This window comes from Alexandromys fortis, unplaced genomic scaffold (genome assembly GCF_014885135.2).
Source record: "Alexandromys fortis isolate MF-2015 unplaced genomic scaffold, M_Fortis_MF-2015_v1.1 scaffold_38, whole genome shotgun sequence".
Lineage (NCBI taxonomy): Eukaryota > Metazoa > Chordata > Mammalia > Rodentia > Cricetidae > Alexandromys > Alexandromys fortis.
The window spans coordinates 7,498,371-7,513,485 of NW_026067916.1; the positions used below are offsets into that span (position 1 = coordinate 7,498,371).

A 15,115-nucleotide genomic window follows, 5' to 3' on the forward strand; every position below is an offset into this window, starting at 1 on the left:
TGAAAATACAAGGAAAATATTTAGATCCCAAGTGCTCTGTTTTCCATCAATTCATTCTTATAAAATGCGTTTTAGAGGCACTGGATCTGAGTGGAAATTTCAAATGTGTGTTTTATTATATTATTATTAATTATAATCATCATCATAATTACCATTATTGTTTCATCAAGGTATAGTTTAAATATTACAAATATCCTTTGTTAATGTTCAGGTCAGTAGTTTTAATAAACTTACAGGCTTGTATGACCATTCCACAGTTCTGTTTTCAAATTTTCCACTATCATAAATTTTCCTAGAAATGGCTCATCTAAACGTTTTATGTCTGTTGAGAAGCCCACGTTTACTGTCTGACTCTTTCAGCTTACCTTTTAAAAGCAGTACTTGTGAAAAGAATCAAATAATATATTTTAGTGCCTGAATTTTCACTTTTCGCAGTTTTAGATTTCTCTTTGTTAAACATACATCAGTCATATGTTCCTCCATGTTGCTAAATATATTCCATTCTTTTAATGCTCTACATTTTATTTAATTTACTGGGTTTTTTTTCCTTAGGTTTTAAAAATATTTAAACATAAGCTTTAGTATATATCTATGATAGTTCCACTGCATCGTTTTCTGGATGTACAGCTACCCTGTACACTTTCTGACCAGCTTTTTTAATTCATTCTTCTCTAATAGTTTACATCCCAACAGAAGTGTCCCCCACCTCCTCTTCTCTGAGTTCTTCCCTCAAATCCCTTCTCCCCAAGAACTGTTGTTCCTCCATTTCTCTTCATTAATGGGCTATCAGAGATATCAACCAGACATGGCATAATCATATCCAGGCTGGACCAGGCAAACTGGTAAGAGGAAAAGGGTCCCGAGAGCAGGCAAAAGAGTCCGAGACGGCCCCACTCCCACTGTTCGGAGACCAATAAGACCAACAAGCTTCTTAGCCATATATGCAGAAGACCAAGATAAGGCCCATGCAGGATTCCTGGTCATCGGTTCAGTCTCTGTGAGCCCCTATGAGCCCAGGTTAATAGATTCTGTGGACTGTGTTCTTGTAGTATCATTGACCCCTCTGTTTCCTACAGTCTGTCCTCATCTTCTGCTGCAGGATTCCCTGAGCTCTGCAAAACATTTGGCTGTGCGTGTCTGTATCTGCCCCCCATCAGTTGCTAGATGAAGCCTCTCTGATGACAACTATGCTAGATTCTGGTCTGCAAGTATAGCAGAATGTCATTAAGTAATATTTTCACTGACATTTTTTTTTTTTGCCAGTTGTGTTTAGTGAAATGCGCCCCCCCTCCCCCAATTCCAGTTGTTCCTCTCAAGTACTCTCTGGCTTCCTAAAGTTGGTTTTAAGGCTATTTTCTTGTGCTTCAGCTGTGTTGGAATATTCGTGGATTGCTATAGTAGGATATCTGGGCTCTGCTGGTGCCATAATGACCTAGCTGTTGTTGAATGTGTTCTTACACTAGAATCTAGATTTCTGGGCTTGGGATGAATAAAGATGTAGGTGCTGATTTCTGAGTTTGTGTTTGTTGGATGTGTGTTTTGTTTCCTTGTTTCTGTTTCCTGATTGGCCCTCTGGTCCTTGTTGTCTGTATTTCTGCTGGCCAGTTTGACCTCTGGTTCATCAGGGAGTCTCCATGAGAGTTGCAGCTAGAATAGCTTTTGGTTCATCAGGGGCCTCTGTTCTTCCTAGTGGTTATGGCATGCGCCTGAAGAGCAGATAAGAGCCCATGCAGAGGGAAAAGGCACAGTCTCCTAAAAATTTTCTTAAGAAACTATATAATCAGTTCTCGTATTGATCTTGTCTTATTCCCTCGATCAATGATAGGTTCCCTTGTCATTGTCCTTGCTGACAGTTGTCATAGGAAGTGACTGTCCACACAGAGGCCCTGGTGATGTGACTATCCACACAGAGGGCCTGGTGAGGTAACCGTTGACACAGAGGCCATGGTGAGGTGACTGTCCACACAGAGGGCCTGGTCAGGTGACCATCGACACAGAGGTGATATGACTGTCCACACAGAGTCCATGGTGAGGTAACTATCCACACAGAGGCCCTGGTGAGGTGACCATCCACACAAAGGCCTGATCAGGTGACTGTCCACACAGAGGCCCTGTTCAGATGACCGTCCACACAGAGGCCCTGGTGAGGTGACTGTCCACAAGAGGCTATGGTGAGGTGACCGTCCACACAGAGGACCTGGTCAGGTGACTGTCCACTAAGAAGCCCTGGTGAACTGAGGACCAAGCATGCTGTATCTTATTGTGCCACTCTGTTGAGATAGGGAGCTTCGGGGCTGCATCCCTGGCACCCGGCTGCCCGCACGGCTAGCTTTACCCGAAATAATTACACGGAAACTGTATTCTTTTAAACACTGCCTGGCCCATTAGTTTCAGCTTCTTAACCCATTTCTAATAATCTATGTAGCACCACGAGGTGCGCTTACCAGGAAAGATCTTAACCTGCGTCTGTCTGGAGTGGGAGAACCATGGCGAATCCTCAACTAAGCTTCTTTCTCTCAGCATTCTGTTCCATTTACTCCACCCACCTAAGGGTTGGCCTATCAAGGGGCCTAGGCAGTTTCTTTATTAATAAGAAATCACTCCCACATCATTTCCCCTTTTTCTGTTTAAACAAAAAAGGAAGGCTTTCATTTTAACATAGTAAAATTACATATAGCAAAACAGTTATCAAGCAAGAATTACAGTTACAATATATCTATTTTATCTTTTATCATAACTAAGGAAAACTATAACTATCTATTCATTCTTCAACTCCATCAAAGACTCCAGAAGGATATAATATTACCTAAGCAAATAAGAAATAAACGACAGAGATATCTTGCTGCCTGGACAGTCACCCAAAGTTCCTCTGTACCGTTGGGGCATCCATCTTCGGCCTACAGGCTCATAGTATCCAGAAGACACCTCCACGAAGCAGGAAATTTCAAAGACAATTCAGTTACTTTCTGCTGTGTCCTGCAGAATGTCTCGCAGACTCTTTCATGAAACAGGAACCCCAAAAGATCATCTCACCTTTAGGCAAGTTCAGCAGTCCTCTCTCTGCGGGTTCTCTGTGTACAGTTTATACATCAGTCCAGGCAAGAGCAGTTTCTTGCCCAAATGGCTATCAAACTCCATAAGGAGCCTCTTCGATGCCCATCTTCCTCTTGAAGTAGATTGGTGCTGCCAGGAGCAGACGTGTCTCATTGCCATGCTCTCCAGCCACTCATCAACTTATGCCCAAAGGACTTGACATCCTCCTTCACAGATGTCTGCTCAGTGTGATAGGGGTTGTGCTAAAAACACAGATCAAACATAAAACTGCTTCCTAAAAACACAGAAATTTCCAGTCCGTGAATATGCAACATCTCATTTATTTAGATTTCCTATACAACTTCTCACTATTATTTTTATTTCTCGTCTATAAAATTTCTCATCTACTAAATGTGTTTAATTTTTTTATTCTGTTTGAGCTAATTGTGAAGAGTTTTCTTAATTGTTGTTTTGAAAATCTGTTGACATGATGTAGAATTGATATTTGGCCTCACACATTTACTTTTCTTACGATTTTATTTAATACTCATGATTTCGTACATGCAAAATTATGCCATCTGCCAATAAAGTATTTACTATTCCTATTTCAATTTACATGTTCAGTGTTTGGTAGAGCTACACCGAATTTTCTGTGTGATCCTAAATACAGTAGTTAGGGCAGGCATCCTTGTTCTACCCTGACATCTAAGGAACACATTTATTCTTTCACAATGACAATGTTACAAATAGGAAATGTGCAAGCATCTTCCTATTTTTCCCTTGGGATTTTTGTTTGTTTCCTATTTGTTTTTCTGTCATTTTGTCTTGTGCTGTATGAGAGAGGGTCTTATGTAACTATGGCTTGCCTTGGACTCACTTGGTAGTTGGAGGATGGTCTCCTGTCCCTGTTGTACTAGGACAATAGGAACATACCATACCTATGTGAATTATACCTGAGTCTTCACTTCTAGTTTAGTTTAAGGTCTTTATTATGAATGTATTCAGCATTTTGCCCAAGATATTGACTAGGTATAGTGAGGCAAGCATGTGTTCTTTGTTCTTTACTATCCATAAGACACATATTAACTGATTTCTGGATTATAAAATACATGACATTCATAGAATAATTTCCATTTGTTATAATGTGTGATTATTTTATATGTCATGATTTAGCTTGTTTGTTAAGTATTTTAATGTCATGTTCCAGGATTGTTCTATGTATATATTTTCATGTAATGTCTTTGAATAGCTTTATATTTATATTTGTCTAAGACTTCTATCTAAATTGCCGGTGATGGGCCACAAGTTCAACTCAAGTGACTTTCAGCTACCTCTAAAAATGTAAAAAACACATTGGTTTATAAATTGGGGAGAAATTGCTCAAGTAAGTTTTAAATTTTCTGGTTTCTTACCTGTGTTATATATCTGGGTTATCTTCTTCAGACTAGATATTCAAGATGGCTTAGACTCTGCCTGGTCTATGCTTTCTATATTCCAAGACTCCATTTACCCAAAAGCATGGCGAGAGTTTGTTAACTATGACTGATCTAGTTATAAGTGGCCTAACAATACCTAGAGAATCTTCAGATTTCCTATTTGCTCCATTCCATAGCAACAATGCCTCTGGTTTTTATGGTTCATTCTGCCCCATTAAAGTCACGTGACAGCTGAGCTTGGTACAGAAGTAGTCCAGAAAGGCAAAGTAGAGTTCTGCTGTTCTTCCTCTCAGGCCAGTAATTTCTCTGGAATGTATACTTCTCTCTTTGATGTATGATTTACTCAACTTCCAAATGCTGAAGTTGTCAATAATTTATAATTTTTTTAGTTTATAGTTCACTCATTAAGAGAAGTTTTTGTTTTATAGCTTTCTATATAATATTTCAGCATTCAAAAGTTTTCTTTATATGATTTGTGGTGGTATTTTTTATTTTCCATTAGATGTTAAGGACAAGAGCATGAAATCATTATGAATTGATGAGGTTGGACATATAATACATATAGCTATAATTTGTGATAGTGAGTTATAACAGAGAGCATAGAGTTTGCATTGTAACTGTGATAAATTGGCATCATTTGATATTTGACGGTTTTAATAGTAGGCTCAAATATAAAACTCTCATAATAAACACAAAGGAAATATCAGTAGAATATAGATAAGTAGAAATAAAAGTAAATCAAATTATGTCACTGTCATAAAATAAACATGAACTAAAGTAAAAATACAGGAAGCAATAGTCAAAACCTATAAAGTATGCAGAAAACAAACAACAAAGTGGCAATATGATTCTTTTAAAGGCTATTTCCTTGACAGTAAATAGATTAAACTTACCAATCAGACACCATTAGCAAAGAGTATTTGCTAATGTGCTTTCTAAGTGTTTAGATTAGCTCCAAAGACCCAACTAAGTTGAAAATAAAAAGATTGCAAAAAGTTCATATAGTAACCAAGAGATGGCAAAAGTAATTAATAATAAGTAACACAAAGCAAAATCTGTATATATAGTGAGAGAATTCACCAAGAATATGTAATTATTATAAACACGTTTGGGCTAAAAATCAGAGCCCTTAAGTATATGAAATAATCATTGTTGGAATTAATAAATAGTCAAAGACTTCAATGTGTCATTTTCAATGTCAGAATAACTAGAAACGTGACCACCAAGGAAATACAGGACAAAAACAGCAATTAAACATAAAAAACCTACAGACCCTCACAAGCAAAAAAAAACAGAGCACACATTATTTTTCTTCCTCAGATGATCAGGGATGACCCAGCAAGATGGAACAGAAAATAAAAGAAAAAAAAAACCTCCAGTTATAATATATGTTGACACACTATTAAAAATACCATAGTACCTTGGGATTTTAAGTCACTTACAGAATTGGTTTTGACTGTACAGTGTTGCTATATTTAAATAAAACACAAAAGATCAAATTACAGAAATTTGACCTGATGTAAGACTCCCATAAACAATAGTATCTTGTGTTCTATTGAAATACACTTTTGTATGCCTAAAAAGAAAGCTGCAGACATAATAATCCTCACTGTACTCCAGCAGAATGAGCCAAGAGGTAGCAGAACAGTAGTTCCGGGTATCAACAACTTGCGCCCAGAAACAGCAGTGTTCAGAGAACTCCGAAAGCTGGAGAAAAGTCACGGTGCCCTGTTCCTTCAAACGAACCCAGTAAATTCCTGGGAATAGGATGGAATTCTTAGAATCTTAAGGAAAGTTAATGCCTACTTTGTGAGAACAAAACAGAGATTCCAAATGCATCCTGCAGCAGAATTCCTTCCTTTCTTCACTTTCTCTAAAACTTCTATGAATTATTTAATGATTCCTCTAATAATAAAAATTGTATAAAGTTAGTACTGTAGTCTTTGGTGGATGGCAGCCCCCTTGGTGCTGGTTTGGTTTATGCTCATGTTAACTATTTCTATGACCATGGACTGAATTTTAAAGTCCTAAACCTGAAGTGTAAACTATAAATTTATATGACTTAAAATATTATTTATTTTATGTTTTGAAATTCCACTTAATGTTGCATTAAAGTAAGTTTTTCATTAGTTAGGGTATTTTAGAGCCGCTTTTTAGTTCTGTTCGGCTTTCGGTAGCTAAGCCACTAAGACAGACTCAGAGTAGATGGGGTAAGCATCTCTCATTTGTGGTGTAGTGAATGGAGATATCCTTGAAACCACTGAATCCCACACAATAAGAGACAAAAAGGTAGGGGTGAGGGAGAAAGAGCAGGGGATGAGAAGGAAGAAAGAGAAAAGAGGAAGAAGAAAGAGGGAGAGAGGCAGGCAGGAAACAAGGAAGGAAGAAAAAAGGACAGGAAGCAGGAAGGGAGTGCGTTTATAATTATCACACTGGAACTGGAAGGGTGTGTTATATTAGGATATACCTTTGTTTAGAAGTGACGGAAAGGTTCGCTGATTTAGTATAATTAGTTGTATAACACTTGAACTGTGCAGATGCTGGCCAAAATGTGACTTTCGAAAAATGAAGTGAGAAAGGGGCAGGATTTCCAGAGTGTAGAGCTTAGAGAATAGTACTTCCACTACCAAGTAATAAAAATTCAATTAAATGAATAGGCGATTGTGACTTCATTAGAGATTAAGACCTGCTTTCTTGTATTACATTTTGTACAAAAGCCTTTGATGTTTGTCACAAAAACCACACGTCCTCACTTGTTTTTAGTTCATGAAGGAACGGTACACCAACTTAGGCTGCAACGGTTCAGAATCATAATTATTTATGGGTAATCTAGAACAATCTGGTTATGGAGTAAAGAACCAGGAATAAGTTATTCATAACCTGGAACAATATTCTTGTGCCACAAACAATACTCAGTGAGGAGTTAAATTTGGAAGTGAAGAGTAACCATAGGTTATGGTTTTAATGCTACAGGAAGTTGTATCTGCATTGGGATTATATTTGTCCGGTTTACAATAGCCATGACTATATTTCTGGTAGTAAATTGTTCTTTGTTTCATAGTTAAATTGTTTACTCTAGAGTTTTTCTTAACATATTCTTTTGTAATTTAAAATTAACATATGTGTGTGTGTGTGGTTTCATTTGGGAACATTTACTATTTGAATGAATATAACAAACTTTGAGAAAGCATTCAATGATAATCTAATCACTGTAGATTATTCTTAAGTGCCAATAACCTTAAGTATTATTATTATTATCTATTTGGGCATCCAAATAATGTAATTTTGTTATTGATGTCAAGTTTCTACTCTTAGAGTTGGCTTCTGAGTATTTAATCCATTCTTTCTGTAACCTACTTTTGAAAGATATTTGCTTCTTTAGTGATTACTAACCGTTCGCTATTTTTTAAATGTAGGCAATGGGCTAGGAATTAGAATTGTTGGTGGTAAAGAAATCCCTGGCCATGGTGGAGAAATTGGAGCCTATATTGCTAAGATTCTTCCGGGTGGAAGTGCAGAACACACGGGAAAACTTATAGAAGGTAAGAATTAGAAATTTGGTAATAGAATATAATAAATGTACTCATATTAAATTGTTTTATTTGTGTGAAAATTATTGTGCAAATTTGTTTACATTTGTATCAGAAAATCTTGTAATCAATGTTGGTGAAATTTTGGTATGGTAATGTTATACTACGATATAATGGAAAAGTGTATTCACAATAAGATAATTTTACTTTGCTCACATTGTTCTTTTGTCAGTTTACTAGCTGCTGGTTGCTTTATTTAAAAACACAGTTAGTCAAGATTTTTGCTGATGTGTAATTTTAAAATCTTTAATAATCTAATTTAATATTTTATGATGAAAAGGTAAAGTTAGATGGAAAGCGGCTATGAAAATGTAAAACAAAATCCAGCGGAAGCTAAGGTCAGGTCTCTAGCTACAGATGGCTCACAAGCCTCATCCATCTGCCACCTGTTCTGTCCACAATGTATCCTGGAGCACAGCCAGGATTACTAACTTACGCAGGCGCATGCATGCTTTCCTGCAGCAATAGCAAGGACAGAGACTCTATGGTCAGTGACATCCGCAATATCCACTTGTGGTACTGTTTACTTTTAGATACTATTCACCTCCCTGTGGACAATTTAAAATAACATGTATTTCACCATCTTTACACAGTAAATTATAAATCCATTTATTATGATAGTGTTTTTTCTTTGAGATAATGTAACCATTCTGAATACAAATTCTGTAACATATACATGCAATACTCATTAGCTATATATACATGTATGTATATATAGCTATATATACATATAGCTCACTATCTTCAAGTGATATTTTTATAATAATCATCTGTTTATCACAAAAATATTTACAACCTTTCTGCTTTATGGTTTCACTTTTTGATTTAAATTCTTCCTGCTATTGCTTGCAGTCTTTAGCTCCTTTAGAACTGATTCTCTGGCATTTTAAGTGAAATGCATTAGAACCTACACTCGTGGGTCTTGAGTATTTTAATAAGTTATTATTATAGAATTTACAGAGACCATACACAGTGTTTATCCACCGAAGTTTGTGCTTGGGCCACTGGTACTGTTAAGTGAAGCAGCCAGTGTACATCCCCTCCAGATCCAAATTCAGACCTCACAACATGTCTTTCAGGACATGCTTTGGTCATGATAGGGTTATTTAATGTGGAAAGAGACAAATGTTATTAATTCATTCCCTCTCTTGACTTGCTTTTATAAGGCCTTTATTTAGTCTTTCTCTCTTTCTCTTTGTGTATCTAGGTTTTGATATTTTGTTCGTCAGTAGTTATATACCTGTATGTCTAATTCATACATGGTATCTTGCATTTCTGTATAAACTTCTCTGAGAATACACCAGGTCTCAAAAAATTGTGGAGCAATTGTAGTGCAACTTTGATTTTTATTTTTTGTATAAAGCATTACTCTAATATTACCAAACATGTAACACTAGAGGTTCTGTTCTCATTTAATGTTAAAAAGATTTTATTATGGATGGCTCAGTGGTTAAGAGCATTGCCTGCTCTTCCAAAGGTCCTGAGTTCAATTCCCAGCAACCATGGTGGCTCACAACCATCTGTAATGAGATCCGGTACCCTCTTCTGGCATGCAGGCATACACGCAGACAGGATATTGTATACGTAATAAATAAATAAATAAATATTTTAAAAAATACTTTATTACATCGTTGAAACATTGTTCAAGGCAATGAGAGTAATTTTTTACCATTTTAAATTTTCATTTTTAAGGAACAATGTATGTGTGAAAAATGGTTCCATAGGCAGTAGGCGACATATTTGTTTATTGTATTTATTTATGTCATTTAATTTCTTTGGTTAATGTGTTCAGTATCGACTTAAGAATTGCCCATCTCTTTTAGATTGTGGCTCTCTGTATTTCTGAATATCAAAGTGTATATTGTGAGCCTTTGTAGAACTGATATCATCTTTCACATGTGTTATGAGTGCAGTTTGTTCACAATATGTGCTGTAAAACTGAATTTTTCGGGGCTGGAGAGATGGCTCAGTGGTTAAGAGCATTGCCTGCTCTTCCAAAGGACCTGAGTTCAATTCCCAGCACCCACATGGTGGCTCACAACAATCTGTAATGAGGTCTAGCGCCCTCTTCTGGCCTTCAGGCACACACAGACAGAATATTGTATACATAATAAATAAATATTAAAAAAAAAGAAATAAGAATTTTTAAAAAAAACTGAATTTTTCACTTCCAACTGCAGAGTTTATATTCAGAAAAGTTTGGCAGTGTTTGTGCGCCTCTATAATTTTTAGAATTGCTCTTCCTACCATTTTCCTTGAGATCAGAATTTTAACAGGTTTTTGACCCATCAGTGCCGAGGTTTGAAATGATCACAGAGATTGGAGTTTTAACTACTGTATATTTTTTCTCTAATCTAATTTGAATAATTTCCAGATGTAGAATACATTATCAAATGTTGATAATGTTTACCTAGAAGTTCCCACTATCATTTGGTATTTTTGTGTCTAGATCATTGCTAATAAATCTTTTCGTATCACAATAGTGACCCCACCTTAATCCAAGCTTTATCTGGACTATTCTACTTGAGGATTCCAACTTTAGGAAACTTTTCATTCATAGCCTACCTCTGTTGTTCCTGCTCAAATTCCAAATTTTCCATTTCCAGAATTCCCTCAGTTTTGGTTTCATTGTCCCTTCTATTTCCACTTTCAGGTCTTGAAAAGCTTTTGCATTTTTTTTTTAATTTTGTTTTGTTTTGTTTTGTCTTCTTCAACTCTTTGTATTTTCTTGGCTTTCTTTGGGTGGGTTGTTCATCTCCTCCGCCTTTTTGTTTGTGTTTTCCTGGATTTCTTTAGAGGAATTATTCCTTTCCTCTTTAAGGGTTCTGTCACCTTCACAGGGTTGGTTTTAAGGTCCTTGTCTTGTGCTTCAGCTATACTGGAATATCCAGGGCCTTCTGTGGTAGGGTAGCTGGGCTCCAGTGGAGACACATTGCCCTGACTGTTATTGTGTTCTTTGCTGGTGTCTGGGTATCTGGGTTCGGGGTGAGTATTGGTCTAGGTGGTGATTTCTTATTTTGTCTCTGTTGGGTGGGTGTTTTATTCCTTAGTTTCTCTTTCATGTCTTATGTTCTCAGTGAGTGTGATGGCTGTGTGTTGCCTCTGATACTGGCCTGCTCAGCTAGTGTGTTGACATGGAATGCCAGCTAGTGCTAGGACTGGGGGCTGGTTTTCTGCCAGACACGGTCTGTGGTTGAGTAGGAGGTTCCTGTTTGAGTTGGGGACTAGGATACAGCGGGAGGACAGGAGCGGGTGGTCTGTGGGATCTGCAGGTCTTGGCACACAGGATGGAAGGATGCATCCGGTGTTCTGTTGCAACGCAATGGATGAGACTGAGGGATCGGGTCTGGGGTAACAGAGTCATGCTTTTATGTTCGATTGAGTGATTTTATAAGCATATACCAAGCAAAAAGTGAAAGAATAAATGGCAAGTAGCAGATGATAGAAAAATATCATCAAATTGGGCATTCCAAACATCCAGTAAAGAAAATTAGTGAAGGTAAGTTGAGAGAGCAAAAAGGGGGTAGAATCATCAACTCCAGGGGCCTCCAAACACCCCACAGAAACATGGTGGTGAAGCCGCTTAGTGCCGGAAGCTGGAGAGTCAGGTGCGGTCCCATAAAGAGTACCAGGCAGAGCAGAATATACCCCCTGGTGAGACTTCCAAATAAGTAAACAAATAGCCGCAGATAAAGATAAAAACATCAAATGAGATGCTTACACCCAGCCGAAACCAACTGGGGAAGCTCAGCTGAGGTCCCTTCAAGCTTTCTGTCCCTGAATGAGATTCCCATCGCTGAACTTCCAGCTCCTCTTTCCACAGCAGGGACTTATATGTCGTAAGACAAACAGTCTGAGCATCTGCTGGAAATGCTTCGCCTTCTTGCTGTTTTCAAGAATACAGTGTTTTTGTTCTTGAGTGTTTTGTCCTCCCTGTCCCAGCTGGGGTCGCCGGGAGCCACCCATCCTCAGATGAAGGGCATCAAAAGGCACTTTGACACAAGCGTGCTTGAGTCTGGTAGAGGAGGTAGTGCGTAACCCTGCTTCCAGAGCCAGCATCTCGGTGAGCTCAAACAGCACGTGTAGTGTATCGATATAATATATGTTATGAACAATACTCAACATGCCAAATGCATTTTAAATTTTCCTCAGAAAATCTCCCTGCTTTATTACATTCTTAAGCTGATATATGTGTACTTAATTAATAATTAAGTGAATTAGCACAAATTAGCACATACCTCACCTTACATATAACTTTTTATTGGTGATGAAATTTAAGATTTATTCAGCAAATATGGAGGACACCGTAGAGTGATTCCAATGACACTCACCATGAATGTTGGCTTCCCAAATCATTTATCCTGTAACTAGACATTTCAACACATGGACCATCTTCTCCTGTTTCCCTCTGTCTCAGTCCCCTGCCAACTCCCATTCTCCTTCTGATTTTAAGAATTATAAAAAGCCAGGTAGTGGTGGTGCACGCATTTAATTCCAGCACTCAGGAGGCAGAGACAGACAGATCTCTCTGAGTTCAAGGTCAGCCTGGTCTACAGAGTTCCAGGACTGCCAGGGCTGTTACACAGCAAAACCCTGTCTTGAAAAACTAAATAATAATAATAATAATAATAATAATAATAATAATAATAATAATAATAAAAACTATAAGAATATTAAAATCTTCCATTTAATGCTAAAGATGAATTACTAGGTTCCTTGTCAAAACCGGCTTTTCAATTACAGTTTTTCTCCTGACTCAATTATTTGGGGTTCTAAAATTATTTCTCAGAAATGTTTGCAACAGTCTTTGCATTTAATCGACCAGATAAAAGTATGTTTTCCTTTTGCTTGTGCTCAGTGGAGACGATGGCATTGCCACCCATTTAATAGCACCTGTGTTTATTAGGAAACAGTTTTCCTGAAATAAAGTGATGATATTCTGTGTTAAATCCATTATCTGAGTGAAGTATATTTACAAAGCATTAAAAATAGTTAAGAATATATCAAATGAATATTTATTTTTTTAAATANATTCCTTTTCAAACTATTTATGAACTACACATGATTACCTTCTAAACATAGCATATATTTACTTAATCTTAAACATTTCTAAGTCCATCTTGGCATGACAATATAAACATGAAACGACTCTATTTCAAGGCCTATATCATCAGACATTCAACTCACAGTAAGAATTTTACAAATAATAGAAGGCACACATATAAATAACACCTTTCTTACCTGAAAACCACACTTGAGGCACAGCCAGACATCAGAAGGAAGCACTGGCTGTCCATCACTGAATCTTCTCTCTTTCAGACACTCTGCACAAACTGCCCACAGGTTCTCAGCCACCGCCTTCTTCACATGGATCACACTCACAGCATAGCTGATGTGCTGGCACGTTAAACCTACTGAATGATATGGGCAACATGGAAACGTTTTCTCTGCTAGGCCAAAGTACTGCCCGTAGCAAGAGTGCTGGTTAGTTTATTACCTTTTTTTTACATTTTTTAAATAGTTTTATTTTTTTAAATATTTATTTATTATGTATACAATGTCCTGTCTGTGTGTGTGCCTGCAGGCCAGAAGAGGGCACCAAGACCTTATTACAGATGGTTGTGAGCCACCATGTGGTTGCCGGGAATTGAATTCATGACCTTTGGAAGAGCAGGCAATGCTCTTAACCACTGAGCCATCTCTCCAGCCCTCAAATGAATATTTAAAAGGATTAAAGACAAAAATAGTTAGGGCCTTTAATGATTCCACCTGGACATCTAAAGTAGGAGTGGCCATTTGGGTGTTTTGTCCCTTCTTCTAATACCATTTGCCCATTCTGTTAGCTGCTCATCTCTGCATAAGTCAATACTTTTTCTTTTGGTCTGTTTATATTAACTAGACATGCCATTCTTCAGATGTGATAGTTTTAATATGCTAAATAATGAGCATTTGATAAGAATGTCATTAAAAACATCCATCCTAGGCATAGTAACAGAATCAACTAAGAAGTTCAATTATGAAATTTATTTATATCTGAATTGAAATCTACTTAAAAAATGAGATCGTGGCTCATTTTATGCATATTACATTATTTCCTGAGGATCCATCAGATTATGCCCACACACCCATGACCTTCTTCTGACTGTTCAGTCACTTTCTGATGTTATCTTGTTCTAATAATACGCAGTATTCTAAGACAATAGATTATAGTAATAAATTGGCTTTGGCCTGCATATCAGTTCTTCCAGGACATAATGGACCATAATGGTGAATTGTTTTAGTGGTCGCTGTGAACTAAAAGAAAAATCCTATCACAGCAATCTCAAGGCTGGGACACAAATCATACCAAATTTTATTCTGTTATACTCTCTGTGAAAGCAAGGGTTTGTAATATTCATATTGAAGTACAAAAAAATTCATGTTTCAACAAGTTGATTATAATCAGTTCCAATTGTCTCTTTAACTATTGGTAGTAAATTTAATCGCTTTCATTAATAGTTTTTTTTGTCCTATATTCAGTAAAAAAAAAAAAGTCTGATTAGTAACTGTACATTCTAGAACACTGAGAATAACCCGTAATTCTGAAAATGCCTGTCAAAGCCAGAGCACTTCTTCCAGGCTAGGTGATTTTCTTACTGTGCCTGGTGTTTACAAGAGAAATTCTGGATATAACGGAAGCCATAGAACTTAAGGACATCTTGAAGCAATTTTTCTTTAAGGTAGTACCTTTTTCCATGGACCACACAAGCAACCACAATTTCTTTGCTAAAACTGATTCCCTACTTTAATTTGATGAATCTTTCCAGGGTGGGTGACACATGCATCTGCCTAGAAGAGGGACAAAAAGAGATGAGGAGCTGTATTAGCCTCATTCCTTTCATTACTTACCCTAAAGCTATGATGCACAGGTCAGGTTCCTATTTGTTCACTGATACCTTCAGTTTTTAAATGCCTGCAACGTCACTTAATATTGTCATATAAGTAATAATCTCTAAATTATCTTGTTTTATTATAATTAAAATGGCATCCTACATAATTGTGTATTCTGTGCAAAGT

General features: G+C 37.0%; 1 protein-coding gene across 2 annotated transcripts in view; it reads left to right on the forward strand.

Moving 5' to 3' along the window:
• The window catches only part of Pclo (piccolo presynaptic cytomatrix protein), a 288,549-nt gene that overhangs the window by 194,709 nt on the left and 78,725 nt on the right, over nt 1–15,115 (forward strand). For both annotated transcript variants that reach the window (XM_050139687.1, XM_050139688.1), the window contains exon 12: nt 7,886–8,011. In XM_050139687.1, the coding sequence (XP_049995644.1) occupies nt 7,886–8,011 (126 nt within the window). The remainder of the gene's footprint in view (nt 1–7,885; nt 8,012–15,115) is intronic.